This window comes from Molossus molossus, unplaced genomic scaffold (assembly GCF_014108415.1).
Source record: "Molossus molossus isolate mMolMol1 unplaced genomic scaffold, mMolMol1.p scaffold_m16_p_21, whole genome shotgun sequence".
NCBI lineage: Eukaryota > Metazoa > Chordata > Mammalia > Chiroptera > Molossidae > Molossus > Molossus molossus.
The window spans coordinates 21265424-21283677 of record NW_023425357.1 but is presented as its reverse complement, the minus strand read 5'-3'; the positions used below and the strand labels follow the sequence as shown (position 1 = coordinate 21283677).

At 57.4% G+C, this 18254-nt stretch overlaps 1 protein-coding gene across 2 annotated transcripts in view; it reads left to right on the top strand.

The window, feature by feature from the left end:
* The window catches only part of KIAA0513 (KIAA0513 ortholog), a 57661-nt gene extending 39407 nt beyond the window's left edge, over positions 1-18254 (top strand). Inside the window, exons 3-13 of one of the 2 annotated variants that reach the window (XM_036273927.1) lie at positions 679-778; positions 1642-1715; positions 5416-5486; positions 6973-7180; positions 7994-8034; positions 8596-8674; positions 10498-10575; positions 11755-11784; positions 14403-14483; positions 14916-15010; positions 16559-18254. In XM_036273927.1, the coding sequence (XP_036129820.1) occupies positions 679-778; positions 1642-1715; positions 5416-5486; positions 6973-7180; positions 7994-8034; positions 8596-8674; positions 10498-10575; positions 11755-11784; positions 14403-14483; positions 14916-15010; positions 16559-16608 (907 nt within the window). In that variant the 3' untranslated portion in view covers positions 16609-18254. The remainder of the gene's footprint in view (positions 1-678; positions 779-1641; positions 1716-5415; positions 5487-6972; positions 7181-7993; positions 8035-8595; positions 8675-10497; positions 10576-11754; positions 11785-14402; positions 14484-14915; positions 15011-16558) is intronic. The other variant, XM_036273928.1, reaches the window with a different exon arrangement.

The window sequence follows — 18254 nt, the reverse complement described above, 5'->3', positions numbered from 1 at the left end:
AAGATGTTTTCTACAGAACCTTAAATGAAACATCACACGAGTCAATTGATCTCCCACTCCTACTTTATTTTTCTAGTCATTAAATTTGGAGTAGAGTATTTGTCCCCCTAGGGATCTGAGACCAATGAGCTCTTTGTTTGCCCTGGAGGGGGTGACCCCCTGCAATCCCCTGGTTTCCACCCCTAACAGAGTGGACAGAGGTGAGCAGACTGGCTTTTCAGAAGCTCAGAGGATTAAGCAACCGCACCCTCCTTCTGTTGGTGGGAGGTGGTATCAGACACACTGTCTGACTGGGACAGGCATTCCTGAACTCAGTGGGTGGATCCATGCTGGCTTCAGCATCAGATTAGGGAGATGAGCTGAGAACCAAGCCTTCAGAGAAGGGTGATGTCAGCCTTGTTAGCGCCTGGGCCCCCTGACCCGAGGCAGGAGGACAAGGGAGCAGAACAGGGATGGAGCCCCCGTTCACTCCCCAGCTGTGTCTGATCCTCCAAGTCCGGCTCCTCACTCTGAAATAGAAAGAACACGTTTCCTTGAGAGGGATACCCAGAGGGTAAGATGAGCCAAAGTAGGTCAGGCAGCTGCACTCAGCTGGGGTCCCTCTCTCTTCTCTTTCCCTACTACAACCATTTTTGTTGCAGAGGACTGAAAGGTTTTCCCCTCTGCTCTCTTCCTCAGGGAGGACTTGGACCAGGAGGAGAAAGCCAAGTTTGGGGAGTACTGCAGCAGCGAAAGCGGAAAAGGCCGGGAGTGGTTCGCGCGATACGTGAGCGCCCAGGTAAGGAGGTGCCCTGAGGAGCGCCCGGGGGGGGGGGGGGGCTGGTGATGTGTAGCATCCTCTCTTTTTACCTCCTCCACTCAGGAGAAAAGAGTCAAGGGAAATGACTCAACAGAAAAAAAAAAGTAACACTTACCTCAAGATGTTCTGGAAAAGCCTGTTTAGAATAGTGGGGAGTGGGAAGGAGCTCACTTGGGTGCCCTGCTGGAGAGGGATGAGTGAGCAGACGCCTGTCCACCGCTCGAAATTTCAGGAAAGTTAGTTTTTAAAGGCAAACATGTGGCTTATGTCCAGGCATATTTTAATTAAATAACCTACAATATTCAGTTTTTCTAAAGATATTTTCAAGACAACGACAGCCTGTAAGTTCAGAAAAGAATTGTTTTGCAAATATCCAATAGGTTCTATTTTTTCCTGTAAAGTGGCTTAAGTTCTTAGTTTTAAAGTATTTTTATCACAAATAATTTATTCTTCAAAGAAAAGTTAGAAAATGCAAGTAAGCAAAAATACAAGAACTACTCATAAATCTACAATCCAGAAATAGCCAATGTTGTCATTTTGGGCTTCTGTCCCACTAGACTTTTCTGTGCGTGGGTGAGGGCGTGAGGTTCCCAGTTTGTACAGTCGCATCAGGAGATGCAGGAAAACTCTGCCTGCGCTCCAGCGAGCTGTGGTCCTGTGCTGGGCACCAGCACCTGCCGGGGTCTTGGTTTCTGTGGAGCAGGGAAGGTTGTTAACGGCCGGGGGCTCCATCCCAGCTGCCTGGAGAGATGCTCAGCCTGGTAAGCCCACAGCCTCTCTGAGCTGCGGGGTACCTCTGCCCCCTGGCCACCCCGATGACGTGCCTTCCCTCTCCTCCACAGCGCTGCAATTCCAAGTGTGTCTCAGAGCCGACCTTCTACCGCCTCGTGCAGTCGTTTGCAGTGGTCCTGTTCGAGTAAGTAGTGCCGTTGCTCAAAGCCTGTGTCCAAAGGAGCATGTCTCCCTCCCCTCCCCGCCCTGCAGTCGCCCAGTTGTGAATACCCAGCACGAGCCACCAGCTGGCCGTTGCTGTGACACACGCAGCATCCTCTAAAAGGAGCCGTCGTGACCAGCGTCTCGTGGGAGGAGTTCGTGAGCATCCTCAGCTGGCAGTGGAGCTGAGAGGTCGCGCTGGGTGTGAGTCAGTTCCTCCATCAGCTTCAGGGAAGGCTGTGATTACTGCAGTCGGCCTTACCCTCCTCCAGCAGGGGCCTGGCGTTCTCTTGATTTCCTGTTGGGAAGTACTTCAAGCTAGGTGACCGCCCACTTAATGATACGGTTGGGCGACAGAGCCTGCTCCAAGGAGGACCTCGGCACTGCGGGAGCCTTTTCTCACAAAGCATCCATAGACAGTGTGGGTGGTGGGGGGCCCCCTCTGCCCCATGTAGCTGTGGGAGGCAGGCCTGGGGACTCACCAGGCTCTCCCCCCGAGGCCCCAGGGCTCCAGGACGGCCAGACCCACTTCAGACATCTTGGACTTGTATCAGAGTGGGTGACGTGTCCTCCAAAGCAGGAATCTAAGGGACACATTTAAGGCTGGGGAAGCCGAGCAGTGACTTTCATGACCCAGGTGGACGGGACCGATTGTGGGTGGAAAAAGAAGGGGCTGATCTGACAACCACTTGCGTCCCCCTTCCCCCGTCCCCTCAGTGTGGCCTCCCAGCAGGTCCTGGTCCCGTGGCTTATACCACGGCCACCTCCCTGTGTCCCCGTGTCCATGTTGTCCTTCCCCTCCTTCTCACAGCAGAAACGGAGCTCTACTCTTCCATCTGAATTCCCCACGTGTCTGGTATCTCCTCCTCTATTCCACCATGAACACGGGGCGTGTCCTGGGGAAAGTGAGCCAAAGAGCCGAGGAGCTGTGTTTCCTGCCCTTGTTCAGAACATCCCCGGTTCTGGAAACAGTCCCAGTCGGGGAATCGAGGTGTGCCCACCTCCGCTGGGAGCACGGAGGGCACCCCTGTAAAGCAGCCCCCTGGTTTGTCTTGTGTGCAGCCCGCTGTCAGACACTGAACCTACTTAAACCGCCGGACATTTACATCGACAGGAATTTTCATGACCCCATAGTTTGTGTAGATTTGCCTGTCCCACATGGTAACATATTATTTAATTCTCAACTTTGTGTTTTTCCTTTGATAAATAAAATTGAGGGCAAGTTTCAACCCTGCCCAAACAAAATCTTCCCATTACTTTGTAAGCATACACGTATTGTTGTGTGGGCGCAAAACAAAACACAACGTCATGCCCTGGGCAGTTTTGCTCAGTGGTTAGAGCGTCCGCCCCCAAACCAGAGAGTCCTGGGTTCCGTTCCCACTAAGGGCAGGTACCTTGGTTGCAGTTTGTCCTTGGCCCCAGTTGGGGTCATGTGGGTGGCAACCAGTCAGTGTTTCTCTCTGACATCGAGGTTTCTCTCTCTCTCTTCCCCCCTCTCTCCCTCCTGCTCTATCTGAAGATAAATGCAAAAATGTCCTCGGGTGAGGATAAAAAAAAGTCATACTATTTTGAAATATTTATTAATTTTTAAAAAATAGATGTGTTTTATAATTTTTAGTTTATTAGTATCTTTAGTTTTTACTTTTATTTGGTCTGTTATGGTTTTATTAGTAGTTTAGTTCTTTAGTTCTTTATTAAATTATTTTTATAGCCCCACTGGTGTGGCTCAGTGGATTGAATGCCGTCCGGTGGACTGGGAGGTTTCGATTCGTCCCCAGTTGGGACACGTGCCCGGGTTGTGGGCTCAATCCCCAGTATGGGGCGTGCAGGAGGCGGCCATTTGATGTTTCTCACATCCATGTTTCTATCTCTCTCTCCCTTCCCCTCTCTCTAAAACATCAATAAAAACATTTTTTTAAAATTATTTTTATATTAAAAGATCAACAAAAATGGCCCAATCCCACTGTCTAGATCAGTAGTTCTCAACCTGGGGGTCGGATGACCCTTTCACAGGAGTCACCTAAGACCATCAGAAAACACATATTTCCGATGGTCTTAGGATCCGGACACCGCTTCTCTATCCGTCTCCAGGCGGGTCCGCCCACATGCAGATCCGCCCACATACTATATGAGGAACTGTATTAAATAAAGGGTCGTGGCCGTAGGAAGGTTGAGAAGCACTGGTCTAGATCATTTCTGTTGACTTTTTTTAAAAAAAACATTGTTTCTCCAAGATTAAAAACTAAACAGGAGCCCTGGCCGGTTTGGCTCAGCGGTTAGAGCATCGGTCTGCAGACCAGAGAGCCCCGGGTTCGGTTCCCGCTAAGGGCACGTACCTCGGTTGCAGTTTGTCCCCGGCCCCGGTTGGGGTCGTGTGGGTGGCAGCCACTCGATGTGTCCCTTTCACGTAGATGTGTGTCTCCCTCTTCCCCTACCCCACTCTATCTGAAGATTAAAAAAAAAATGAAACAGGAAAGAAAAGTGGGAAAGGGAACAGGACAGAACGGCACCGAAGCCTGCAGTGCAGAGGACAGCCTTTCGCAGCCCTTCCTCCGACTTCGGAGCCGTCTCCCGATGAAAACCGCTGCTGACGATGCGCCTGTCGGCAAATACATACTAGTTTCCAAAAAGGCAGTGCGTTCACATACAGTTCTGCATTTGTAACGGCTGTGTTGTTACCTTTGTATGCTACATTTGCATTGTGATATATCAGTGTACCATAATGTATTCAACCCATGCCCTGCGCATGGCACTGAAATGGTCGCTGGCCACTCTTCTCTAACCGGCGCTGCTGCAGTGGCCACAGCGTAGCTCTGCACCGTCACAGTGCAGGCGGCGAGCGGCGGCCACGCTCTCTTTCTGAAGAGGTTCCCTTTATCGTTGGCTAAGTTGAATGGATCTGTGTGTATCTTATAAATCATGATATAGTAAGTCTAATAGAATGTAGTCAGTATGATTCTTTACATTCGTAGAACATTATTTTTAGTACATCAAAGGTTCTGGTATGAAATCATTTCATTTTCAGCAGGTGACACAGTATTGGTAGGTATGCATATTCCCAGTGGTTCTCAAAGTGCCATCCCTGGGCCAAGAGCATCAGAACATCAGCGTCACAGACAGTTTGTAAGAAATGCATGTTCTCAGGCCCGGCCCCAGGCCTGCTAAGCCACCCATTTTGGGGGTGCCCAGCAATCCACACCTTACCGTGTCCTCAAGGTGATGCTGCTGCTGCTCAAGTCTGAGAGCCGCTGACTGGAGCGTGTCATCTAATTCACCGCCAGTTCCGGAGAAGCAGGGGCTGGGGGGCCACCCGCTTTGACCTGAGACCGAGGCCCGGCTTCCAGCCCTGGCACTGCTCCTGTGCGTAGGGCTGAGCTTCCTTGGCCTTGGCCGTTCCACCGTGAAAACGAAGAGGCCAGGCTGACACGTGAACTTTCTCCTGGGCAGGATCAGACCCAGGCCTCTCTGGGTGCCTGCGGGGAGCTCCTCCCCTCGAGCCACGGGGGGTATTTTTGTTGCCTCTCCTAAGTAGCATCTGGGGAGTGAGATGTTGATTTAGGCGTGTTTGTAAAGGATTTTGGTCTTGTTTCATGAACTTGCCATAAGAAAATTAGGTGGGGGGAGAAAAAAAGAAAATCAGCCAGAACGATGATTCAGCCGGTCCGCCTTGCGTCTCATTTCAGGTGCCATCAGATGGATGACTTTGGGCCTGCCAAGAACCTCATGACCATGTGCTTCACTTACTACCACATCGGTAAGACGCGGGGGCGTGGCTCACCTGGAGGGCAAGGCAAGACTCGCCAGCTTCCAGCAGGGCACCAAATAAGGAGTCCCCCGATTCAAGGCAAAGCCGCGAGGCTCCAGGGAACAGTGAACGCTGAAGTTAGGGAGGGAGTGAGCAAGGAGCGAGGTTCCCGAAACAGGAAGAGACGTGGTCTGCATTGTGGGTCAAGTCCTTGTCCACAGTACGAAGGAAACCACCTAGCTGTTAGGAGGCAGGACAGGTCATGATGGGCACAGGGATCACAGGATGTAAGGACGTCCGTTTCCGGTTTTAGCAAAATAGGACACAGGGCTGGCTGTTGAAGGAGGGTGAGCAGTCTAGGACTGGAGGCTGGGAAGTGTTCGCGGGTATGGGCCAGAGATGCCGCCCTGAGGACTGCAGACCCTTCCGTATGCAGAGGCGCTGACCGCTCTCCTGGCTCATTCCATGGGAACACTCTGGCACACTGGCGCTTGAGGGCTCCCTGTCTCAACTGCTGCTGCAGAGTCTCATTCAGGCCACGGTCAGGAGAAGGCTGCCGGGGCTCTGCACATGGCAGTGCCCGCCTACCTCCCTTTCCGCCCTGTCTGCACGACCCACGGCTTCCCTCTCACGGTGTAGCCCTGTCCCCCGAAACTTGGTTTTGTCTCTCCTCATTCCCAACAGCCCCTCAGTTCATGCCCCTCAGTTCTGCTGGCAGGAGCCGGTCTGACTGCTTGAGCTCGGCCCGGTCACCACCGGGCAGGCTTTTGATGCTGGGCCACTCATCAGCTGCCTTTGGGTCAGATGGGAACGCATCACCCACACTCGGTTCCTCCTCAAAGAACAGCTGGACCCTGCTTATCTGAGTCGGATCTGTGCACAGAGCAGCTTAAATTAGTACAAGATACTCAATACCTTGACCTGCACAGTGCCCTTTGACCTGTTGGGGCGCCTTGGCCTGCAGGGGTGTCTAGGCCTGAAGGTCCATACACTGTCCTTAGAAAGGGACATTCCTTGTGTGGGGGACATTCCAGAATACCCTCCTCCTACCACCTCCCGCATCCAGCACCCTCCTGTTTCAGGCCCATCCAGGTGCCATCCGGCCTGTCCGGAGTCTGCATGCCGCCTCCTTCCTCTGCTGTGCTCTAGCCCTGGGCCTCACGACCATGTCACGCGCTCACTCTGTGCGCACTGCCCGCCTTCCTGGGCTGCGTGCTGCTTTGGGGCTGGATCCTTGCCCGTTTCTCCTTTAGCCCTGCGGCACCTGGCTGACTTCCTACACAGTCAGTGCTTGGTGACTGCCCTCCCCAGGCTCACATCCTCTCCGGGGTGCCACTGAGCCGCTGGCTTCCGCTGCCGTGTCCACGGCCGTGGTGGAAGGAGGTCTCCCTGCCACGCCGGAGTTGCTCCGGCAGCTAACAGTTCCTTTCCACCCTCGGTCATCACAGCTGCAATATGGTTCTTACTCCCACTTACTTTCCCCATCTGGCTCTAGGTAAACCACACCTGCTTCCCTCCGAATCCAAGGAGAAGCCTGCGGGGAGCATCGACTCCTACCTGAAGTCGGCCAACAGCTGGTTAGCAGAGAAGAAGGACATTGCCGAGCGGCTACTGAAGAACACATCGGCCAAGACGGAGAACGTCAAGGGCTTCTTCGGGGGGCTGGAGACCAAGCTGAAGGGACCCCTGGTCAGGAAAAACGAGTAGGTGTTGCCTGGGGTGCATCTGCGTCTCACTGGGGAAGGGCAGGCAGGCTGGCGTACAAACAGTGGAGGTTGCATTGAGTTTGAGGTGACGAGGGGTCCCTGGCCTGGTAATGGAAGAATCTCTTCGCCCCTGATGATCTCTGGGGCTGAGAGCTGCTCCCGAGAAGCGCAGCTGCCGGCCCAGCTTTTCTCTGCCCCCCGACTTTTCTCAGATTTCCAGATGCCATTCGGTCTGTTGACGTGCAGGGCTGTCCTGTGGGCCCGTGTTTTCCAGGGTGGATGAGGAGCTTGTGGGAATTGCCAGGTGGCAGGAGGGACATTCAAACCCTCCTTCCTCCTTCCTCTGTGCTGGGAGCTTGTATTAAAGGAACGAGGCCGACTCGGGAGAAACCACTGTCCCCAGGACAGCAGCTCTCCCACGGACACTCAGGACCCTCGTAACAGGCGTGTAGAAGTGAAACCTTCCACGGAGAAAAGGGCACGTCAGCAAGAGAGCTGTGGGCCCAGGGCCCGTGCCAGCCACCCTGGGGTCCCCGCTGCCACCAGCGCTTGGTCACAACCAGCTGACTTGGCTTCCTTCCTTTGCTGGTCCACGTAGTTTTGAATTCAGAGAACATGGCGCAAAGAAGCCTAAATTGAAAAAGACTGGCAATTGACAAATACAGCATTGATTTCATAGGAAATGTTTTAGAGAAAACCACATGAAGTGTGCACACTGGTTATGAGACTGAATCCCATTTCGGCGATGTAAAACGGTTCCTTTGAGAGAGCGTGGGGTCCCATTGTCACCCTGTGGTTTCTCTCCCCCAGGGAGGATGAGAGCAAGCCCAAGGACAAGCCGCAGAAAACCGGTGAGTGCCTGCCAGCTGCCCAGCCCCAGTAACGCAGGGGTCTCCAGCCAGCCCCTCTTCTTTGCCCCAACCCACCCCCCCCATGCCCCAGCCCCATTCTGCTTGAACTCCCGCCCTATCCAACCAGCCCACCGTTACGGACGGAGCAGCACCAACAGGCAGGTTCCGAACCTTCCTGGGGGCGCCGCTGCCCCCGGAGCACAAGGCGCTGCCGCAGGGACTCCCCAGCTGCTCTCGGCCCCAGCCTGCTTCTCACTGAACTTCTGCAGAGGAGCCGCTTCTGGGGGAGAGGCTGCAGGAACTAAGCTTCTTGTCGCAGGGCAGTTCAGGGAGGAATCACCGGGGGTGCAGGAGCCCTCCAGGGACCCCTCCCTCGGGAAGGGTCCCAGCCGGGTGTGCGGAGCGGAGCAGCAGTCCTGCCCGTGGCACAGGGGAGCTGTGCTGCAGTCTCAGTGGTTTCTGTGGCCTCGGGGAGAAGCTCTGGCCTCAGCAGCGTCTGGGGGATTGGCCAACACGGAGGTGCGACCAGAGCCAGGCTCAGTCTGTCTCACCCTCCCGCAGTGACTGTGTGCAGCCCGGAGGAGGAGAGGAAGGGCGAGAAGATCTACCTGTACACGCACCTGAAGCAGCAGCCCATCTGGTAAGGCCCCCTTCGCACCTGTGGGCCTGCAGCCATGCGCCTTCACCTCCGTCGGAAGTGAAGGTCACCCGTGCCCCCCGGGACAGCCCAACTCAGACAGGGGCCGGAGCGAGGGGTGGTGAGGATGTGGAGAAACGGAAACCCTCGTACACTGCTGGTGGGGTTGTCAGATGGGGCAGCCACTTTGGAAAACAGTCTGGCGGCTCCTCAAGAGGTTAAACAGAGCTCCCCTGTGACCCGGAAATTCCACGCCTGTGACCGTACTCAGAGAATTGAAAGCGGCACTCAAGCAAAAACGTGCGCGCGTACGTTCTTAATGGCCTCATCCATGACAGCCAGACGGAGGGAGCTGTCTGAACACCCATCTAGATGCACATCGATGTATAGACACACAAAGGGGACTTACCGCGGAGTGTTACCCGGCCATGTAAAGGAACGAGGCGCCGGTACCTGCTCTAGCATGGGGGACCCCGGAACACATTTTGCTAAGTGACAGAAGGCAGACCGAAAGACCACGTAGTGTCATTTCATTTATATAAAATATTCAGGGCGAGCAAATCCCTGGAGACAGAGTAGATCAGTGGTTGCCACGGACTGAGGAAAATGTTGAATGGGGAGTCAGTAGTGGGTGTTTCTCTGTGGGGTGATGAGAATATTTTGGAAATAGTGGTGATGGTTGCACAACTCCGTGAACATACTAGGAACCACTGAATTGCGTGCTTTAAAAGAGTGACTTTCACGGTACGGGAATGACATCCCAATAAAGCTGTTTTATATGGACGAAGGTCGGGGTTGAAGGGAGAGGCCAGGGGGCAGGGGAGACCTGGCCGTCTGTCGTCCCCTGTGGATGACCACTTGTGCTGCTCAGTCCGTCTGAGCCTCTCCGTCACCTCTTTACTCACAGTAGGCGGTGTACTGGCACCTGCAGTCCCAAGGGCCTCAGACTCGCCCTCCCTCAAAGGTCACAGTCTAGCTGTGGGAGGGCTTGGCCACAACAAAACGAGGGCTGGGCTGGAGCTGTCCAGGAGCCTCCGGGGGGAGGCCCCACCTGAGCTGGGCCAGGTTCAAGAAGAAGCAGGGAGAGGTGGAAGCTGACCAGCCCATGGGACACCTGTCCAGTGGGCCTTGCTTGGGAGCTGTCTTATCACCTGCAACAGAGCAAGGTGATGACTATTTTAGGCTTTACAGGCAACCACTCAACGCTGCTGTTAGTGTGTAAGTGGGTGGGTGAGGCTGTGCTCCCGTAAACATTGATTGACACGCACAGGCAGCAGCTGGGTTTGGCCCGCCCACCAAGCCCGTAGTTCGCTGACCCCTGATCTTATTTAAGAGGAATGTTTCTTACTGTGCGTCCCCGTAAATATGTTTGCTCTCTGCACGTGGCCTGTCCCTGCCGGGTTCCCGCTTATGTCACTAGCACCTGTCCTAGAAAAGCAGGTCTCTCCGAACCCCTGCATGGTCTTGGGAGCCTGACCGGGAGATGGAGACGTGGGAAGGGCTCCGTCCGCATCCTGCCCGTAGTCTCTTCAGGTTCAGCCTGACGAACCCAGGGCTGCCCAGCTCCACCTCACCTTCCTGCCTGCACGCCACCCATGCTGTGGTTTCGCCCCGGCAGAGACGTACAGGTGCGCTCGAGGTGCTCGGCCAGGGCCCCAGGGCAGCACCTGGCGCAGGAGAGTCCTGCTGGTTTCTCTTCTCGGCCCTGAGACTTGCAGGGCATCATCCGGAGGCGGCGGGAAACTCGCTTCCTCGTCCCTCGCGGGGACCAGCAGCTGCCTTTCCCTCCTCGCGTGGGGAGACCTGACCGTGCCTCTGTCTCGCAGGCACACACTGAGGTTCTGGAACGCGGCCTTCTTCGACGCCGTCCACTGTGAGAGGAGAAAGCGGTCCCCCACGACCAGGTAGGAGCAAAGTCTGGGCCAGCTTTCCTCGGGGAAGAGGACCCGGGAGAGCTTTCTTGTCCTGTTTCTGAAGAGGAGAGCAGAAGACGGCTGAGTCCACATCTGTGTTTCTCCTTCGACCCCTCTGGCCTTGTGCCCTGCAGGCTGCCTCAGGGTCCCGGGCACAGGCTTCATGGGTGGGCGGGGTACTTGGCTTGCATGAGCTCTTCCTGTCCTGGGCTCTGGCATGACTTGGCCTGACCCTCCTAAGAAATGCAGACCCCCACTGGATGAAACTGTCCGGACCCCCAGGCCACTCTGCCTGTTCTCTGTAAGAAGCCCGGACCCTGAGCACAAACCACTGCTGCAGGACCCTGGGGTGCAGGGCTGGCCGCCACCCCCAACCTCGCGCTAACATCTGGAGAAATGCAGTTGTTGCTTTCAGCTCCTCTGGTTTGCAGCCCTTCCCAGCTCCCTGAGGGTGGTCTTGCCACTTCCAAAGCCCCCTCAGGTGGACCGTTTCACAAAGCACATGGCACGTGGCGGCCATGCGGGGTTGGCTCTGATCCACGGGGCTGGTGCTCAGGTCTCTCTCTGGCCACAGTGAGCTAAGGTGGGCACCCACTGCGCGCAGTGCCGGGCAGGACAGGGGCAGCAGCCCTGCCGGTCCTGGGCGCCCTTATTGGCCCCACCAGTCCTGGGACTTTGACGCCTCTGAACCTCTGGGGAGACCCCTTAGCCTTTGTCCCTGGCAGGAGAGAGGGCAGATCCTGCTGTTTAAGTCTTTAGTCCTCTCGCACATGGGGAGTCTCAGGTGAAACCTTTGGTTTGGGTGGCAACCGAGCCCTCATGGGAGCGGGAGGGCCTGCCGGTCCCTCTGCAGCAGTCTGCTGGGGCTGCCTTTCCTGGGGGGCCGAGGGAGTACAGGGGGCGGGGCTGACACTCCCGAGGACTCCAGAGTACTCTGCCAGGAACGCACAGGAGGAGACGCTTAGATGCTCGCAGCTGAATGGGGCTCCTCTCGTTGCTTAGCTCTCAGACTGCTAGGAAACAGATTGATCTCGATACCCTGTCTCCCTCTGTCCTCTCTGTTTCTGCCTGTAATAACCCTCCTTCTTTCGCTTGTTCTCTTTTTCCATCCACATATCTTGCATGACTTTGACATGTTCCTCTGTTGACCTGTTTCTGCTGCCGCTCCAGAGGGGATGCTGGAGAGGAGGAGAAGAAGAGGTGTGTGTCCACGTGACTTTGTTCATGTTCCAGCGCTGGGTCCCCTCTAGGGCCACCGGAGGGCGGGCGGGGGCCGAGCCCAGACACAGGTGCCACTCAGCCCTGGGATAGGCTGGCGATGGGTGAGAGCTCTCCAAGGACAGAGCACCCCAAAAGAGGAAACACGGAGGCACCCAGACCTCCCAGAAGGCCCAGTGGGAGTTCAGAGAGGAGAGAGTCAGCTCCAGTTGTGAGCAGACCGAGCGTTCCACCGGCCACCCGGGCTCCGGGCTCCCTCCAGGTCAGCCTCAAAAGCACACGCGTGGCCTCACTGCGTCACCCTGAAACCCTGGCTCGGAGGGGTGGTGGGAGCAGAGGACCTGCCTCTTCGCAGGCACACACTCCGGTGTGCGGGGTCTGCCAGACCCTCGCCCCCCATGACAGGTTTGGGGAGTCCCAGGGAAGGGACAGCTGCTCTCTCTCCTGGCCTAATGGGGAGCCTTTGTGTTGAGGGGGTCCCCAGAGAAAAAAGCCTAGGACAGGGCTGTTTCCTGGTAGCCTACAGTGGGGTCTGACTCTGACTGTTTAAACTTTGTACTTGTTTGACTTCTTCTGTAATATATTTTTAGAGTTAAAGGCTTACCCATTCAAAATATCATTTCTGATACAGTGATATCCACCTCCTCCTGCCATGGAAATTTCCCAAAACATGCTTCCTTTAATTAGTGGTGTGTGTGTGTGTGTGTGTGTGTGTGTGTGAGTTAATCCTCCCTGGAGGATATTTTTCATTCATATTTTTTTAGATAGAATGGAAGGGAAAGAGGGGGAGAGAGAGAGAGAGAGAGAGAGAGAGAGAGAGAGAGATCGTTATGAGAGAGACACATCGATTGGTTGCCTCCTGCAGGACCCCAACAATGCCGTTAGTGTCCTCGCCGTTCTCAGAGGTGGAAACGTCCCCACTTCAGAAGGCTTCCCGCTCCGCAGGCCGGTGGTCACATCACTTCCCACGGCAGCCGTCTAGACACATGTCCCGCCCGCTGGGGATTTCAGACCTTGGTCGGTGTTGGGTGGTGGACTCAGTTTAAAGGAACTGATTTGATTGCGGGCATCGCCTGACCCACTGGCTGCTAATAACCTCCCACGAACTCTCTCTTCAGAGGTCGCGTGAACGGTCCCCGTTCTCCTAGTCTCCTCGGGGTCAGGAGGAGCGGAGCCGGCTGCTGTGCCGCAGGGTGCCCAGGGGTCTGGGGCTGTGCAGTGGGCCGGTGGTGACATGGACGGTCCTGTGGGGAAGGCGGAGGGGATTAGTGTAGTGCCTGGAAGCATCCTCTGGGTATCCCGATGGGGTCCTGCCGTCTGCTCGAGGAGCCACACCGGCCCTCGTCCCGCGGCCTCCTGCTAAGCTGCAGCCGCGAGCCACCTTGGTCCCCGGGCCAGGAGAGTGGGGAGGCGAAGTGTTGATGTTCTTGGTTCCGTTTCTCTTCCTCTGGCTTCTCCATTACCCCAGCCCCTCGTCCCTCATACTGCCTCCTCTCGCCCTCCTCCTTGATCTTTCTCTCAGTCTTGCCTTAGGCCCAGCACCCAGAGTTTAATTCTTGGGGGGAGACAGGCTAACATTAGCTTCTCCTCAGCATCCTGCAGGCGGCACACTTCTCAGACGCGAGGGGCGGGGGTGCCGAGTAGTGCGGGGTGGGGCGGTCACGTCCCCTGGGACAGAGGAAGGGGAGACAGTCCGCTGCAGGGAGCCACTGGGGACAGCTTCCACGTGGGGACACAGAATTAACGTGGCACAAAGAGCCCCCTCCCCTCCCCCACTCCGAGCTCGCTAGCGTTTCTCCGCGGAGAACGGGCGCAGGCTCGTTCTTCAGGCCACCCAAGAAGCCACACACAGACCACGCCCCTTTCTCAAGGGGCTTCACGCTGTGTTAGAGGTGTGTGCTGTCTTCACGTGGGCACAGGTCATGGTTCACGGGCCTGAGGGAGGCCGAGAGTCTGGCCCACGCGCTGGGAGAGTGTGGAGAGTCAGTGCGGCTGGGAGGGAGCGGGGGGGGGGGGGGACTGCAGAGCCCAGGTGCTGCCCGGCAGTGGGGCGGTGGGCCTTCCCGCCTCCCTGCTCGCTGGGCCTCCGGGCACCGCCGCCCACAGTGGGCCGTGCCCTCACGGGCTGGCCAGAAACACTGACGCCAGCAGGGCCCGGAGATGCAGCTCGAGTCTGAGAGCCTCCTACCAGGGTCTGGACATCACTCCCCCAGGACGCCACAGGGCCATCCCCCTGCCCGCCTCTCTGCCCGTGAAATGGGCCCCGACCTCCCGCCCTTGAGCAGAGAGAAGGGCACGGAGGGTGGCGTTCTTACCTTCTCGAGCATGTTCTAGGCACCACTCCGCACGTGTCCTTTCCCGCCGGTAGAAAGTGTCCGAGCTTCTGGGTCTCCCCATCACAGGAAGGGTGACGGGACAGGGTGCGTGGGGGCCCTCGGGCAGAGTGCAGGGGCGCGGGCGGGCTCTGCAGAAGCAAAGCAAGCAGCTCCCGCGTGAGCAGGCCGGGCCTGGGTGCCGCTGACGCCCGCAGTCCGAGGGGGCGAGTAGCTGGGGCGCAGCGGCACTCTGAACACCGTCCCGGCCACCTCCTGTGCTTGCAGGGAGAAGTGGTGCCACATGACCCAGGAGGAGCGTGACGACAGCCTGCGGTTCAACGAGAACATCACCTTCGGGCAGCTGGGGTGAGAGCACTGGGCTGAAGCCCTGCCCCTCGTGACCCGGACAGGGCGGGACGGGTTGGGGGCCAGACCCCTGCCTTCCCAGCACCACGTCACCCACAGAAAGAGCAGGGCAGCTGACACTGACACCCAGGCTCGGCGAGGACCCTCCCGATGACCGTGGCGGTGCAGCTGTGAGTCGCAGACGCTCAGGAGCATGTGCCCATTACACCTGTGCTGGCTCCAGCTCCTGAGCCCCGTCCCCTGCCACACCAGGTGGGGGTTCCACGGCGAGCACGCTGGCTGGCTGGCTGGCAGAGGGACGGTGTCGCCTCACTTTGGTCCGACACTCCCAGGCCGGCACGCGTTGGGCCTCCAGGGGAGAAGGGCCCAGATCCCGGTTCCCCCTTCCCAGGGAGGCAGGAGGGGTGCCAGTCACGGGCGTTTTCCCCGCAGCACGTTCACGCACAACATGCTGGCCTTCGGGCTCACCAAGAAGCTGTGCAATGACTTTTTGAAGAAGCAGGCTGTGATCGGCAACCTGGATGAAGGTGAGTCCGGCCAGAGGCGGCAGGCCTGCAGTGCCGGGGACCGCCGCCCTGCAGGGCGGACTCCCCACCCTGCTACAGCGCGTGTCCCCCTTTTAACGAGAAGCAGCTTGTTACACTGTCTGGTTGGGTTCCCCCCCCCCCGCCGTTTTTGTCCACTTAAATGTACAGTAGCTTCCCATGCTGGGTGGAAACCCACTGCCACCAGACAGGAGTTGCGGGGGCCGGGGGACTGCCAGCCCAGGGTTCACGGGCAGGGACAAAGGTAGACAGGGAACATGGTGCTCACACTCTGAACCGGAAAATGGCCAGACTCTCCATGAGTTGCCCCTCCTCAGTGGCCATCCCATGGCCGCCCTTTGTTACTTAAACCATGCACCCGTGGGGGGGGGGGGTCAGGAATGGGGCTTTGAAGTTAGCCTAGAGTTTTTGCTTCTGTAAGAAAAGGGGGTACGTTGCTGATGTCAGCTCTCCTGGTACACGCCCGGGCCCACCTTCATGCATGACCCCACCTGCTACAAATAGCATTTCTTCCAGGCCTCCAAAGCCTTCCACTGCAGTGCATGTTTGGATTGACCAATTCCTTTTTTTGTGTGTAATAATTTCATCCTGCCCTGGCCAGGTGGCTGAGTTAGTTAGAGCATCGTCCCACTGTGCCAAGGTTGTGGATCCAATTCCCTTTTAGAACATATAAAAAAATCAACTAATGAGCCCTGGCTGGTTTGGCTCAGCGGTTAGAGCATCAGCCCGTGATCCAGAGAGTCCCAGGTTCAGTTCCCACGAAGGGCTCGTACCTCGGTTGCAGTTTGTCCCCAGCCCTGGTTGGGGTCCTGTGGGTGGCAGCCAGTTGATGTGTCTCTCTCACATCGATGTTTCTCTCTCTCTCTCTCTTCCCCCCCTCTCTCCCTCTCACTCTATCTAAGGACGAATGTAAAAATGTCCTCAGGTGAGGACGAAAAAAAAAATCAACTGATGAATGCATGAATAAGTGGAACAACAAATCAGTGTTTCTCTCTCTCTCTCGCTCGCTCTCGCTCTCTTCTCTCTCTAAAGTCAATTTTTAAAATTATTTAAAAAAGCAAAACGTCCTCCTGCACCACATTAAAGGAGCGGCCCAACAGTGGCCTCAGGAGGCAGGAGAGTGTTAGGGACGCCCCTGGATTATCTCAGATGTTGTCACCAGCCCCACCGCAGCAGCAAGGGGCACGAACACTGTCCCCTCCTGACAGGTGGCCCCTGTGCTGTCTCCAGGATGCAGGCCTGGCTCCCGGGACACAGTGCCCCCACTGTGCCTTCCGCAGGCTTCTAGGGGGGCCCCCGGGACCACCCTCTGTATTGTTTCTGTAAGAAGAGGCTCCCCGGTTTCAAGGAGCCCACTGCCGGTGCACGGTCGTGCTGACTTGCAGCGTGCCGGTGGCCCCGCTCCGAGGCCGCGCACCTTCAGAGCCGCCCTCGCCGTTCCCGAGGAGTCCCGCCTGCCCCTCTGAGAGGAGCAGGAGCTGCCTGGCGGTGCAGGCTTCCTTCCACAGAGTGCCTCGTTCTCTCTTGCAGAGCAATACAAGCTGCTGAGCGACCACATCGAGCAGATGGCCAATGAGTAGGCCCCTGGAGGTTGCCCAAGGCACTCCGCTGGAGGACTGAAGGTCCACACCGCTTTCCTGGGCCAGCAACTGGCTGTCACCTTACCTGACGACCCCGCATGACATCGGCTGCACCCAGAGCCGCTCCACACTGCCCCAGCGCTAGCGGTTAGAAGACTCGGGCTGCCCGTCCTCCCCACCTTCCCTCCGCCTCTGTCTACTCCCCATTCGTGTGCCAAAGTGTCCCTGGGATGCCGTGGCTACAACAGGCGACCACCCTCCCAAGCGTCAGGCCTGTGACGTGGAACTGCAGGACGAGGAAGGAGGCCAGGGCCAGGACGGGCACAGGGCAGTGTCCGCCTGCAGCCTCGTGCAGGAGAGAGGGTGGGTGCGCCTGGGAATGGACACAAGGGCAGCCGTGAGCCGGCACACACCAGTGACACGGGGCAGCCATGGGTGACGATCTGGGACCCTCCGCTTCAGGCTTGGGACTGGGTGGCTCCCCAGCCGAGGCTCCTGCTGTGCTGCAGGGGTACGGGGGGGGGGGGGGGCCCTCTCAGTGCTGGTCCAAGCTGGTGCTGGCTTTCTCCTGGCTCCGCCCTCCGTGTGACGGGAACTAGAGTCACGGGAACCTCGGGGAGGAGACGCCTCCTAGTTTAGGGAGGGAGAGAGGCCAGGGTAGAGGGCTGGCCACAGCCAGTGGCCGGAGCCCCCGGGGGACATCACTGCGGTCGGTCCAGTCCCACCAGCACGCGAGGTGTCGGCATCACCGTCCGAGCAGCTCCAGGGCAGCTGGCAGCTTCCTTCTGAAGCAGAGCAGGCCCCGCCCTCGCTCCCTGGAGTAGCCTCGGGCTGCCTGCCCCCGGGAACAACACAGAAGAGCGTTTTCTCTGTAGCTGCAAGACAGCCGCCCTTTCTAAAAGCAACCAGTTCTCTTCATTTCAAAAAGGACGTGTCGGTGTCACAGACGGCCGGGCACAGGCGGCTTCTGATGGCTGCACGAGGCCTGCCACCAGAGTGGCTTCCGGGTGTCGGGTCCTCCGACCGCCGCAGCCTCGGGGAGGCTCCTGTACCTGCTGCAGCCCAAGCCCTCTGAGCTCTTTCCTGCAGACTCTGCAGGTGCCCCCGTCTCACATCCGGTGCCTGGGAAGCATGGCACTTGTCCCTGAGTGTGCACTGGCCACAGCAGACCTGCCCAAGGGCACGAGTCTGACCCTCAGACATCCAGCATGCTGGCTTCCCCAGTGTGGGTGTTTCAGCCTGGTGCCCGTGGCCTCCTGCCCACCACTCTCCGGAACTGACCTTGAAGTAGGCCCCTGGGGCCCTCTTCATCCTCCCATCCCGTTTCCCTCCTACCTCCGCCGACGCGAAGTCACATTACACGACTCTCCTCTTGAGCACAGCAAATACAGGCCTAGCAGTCACGCATCCAGCCAGTGCTCAAAAGGGTTCCCTGATGGAATGCCTCCCGGGAATGTTCCAGAGAAGGGCAGGTGTTTGGTTGAGCCATTGAATGCATGTCTGGATACTCATAAGGTAGGCACCACGAGACATGGTGCGGTCTGAGTGCGTGGTGTGAAATGTCGCCGCCGGAAGAGCCAGGGAGCGGGGCTTCAGGCACCCGGCTCGTTCTTTTATGGCCATGAGAGAGGGGGAGGGAGGGGGGG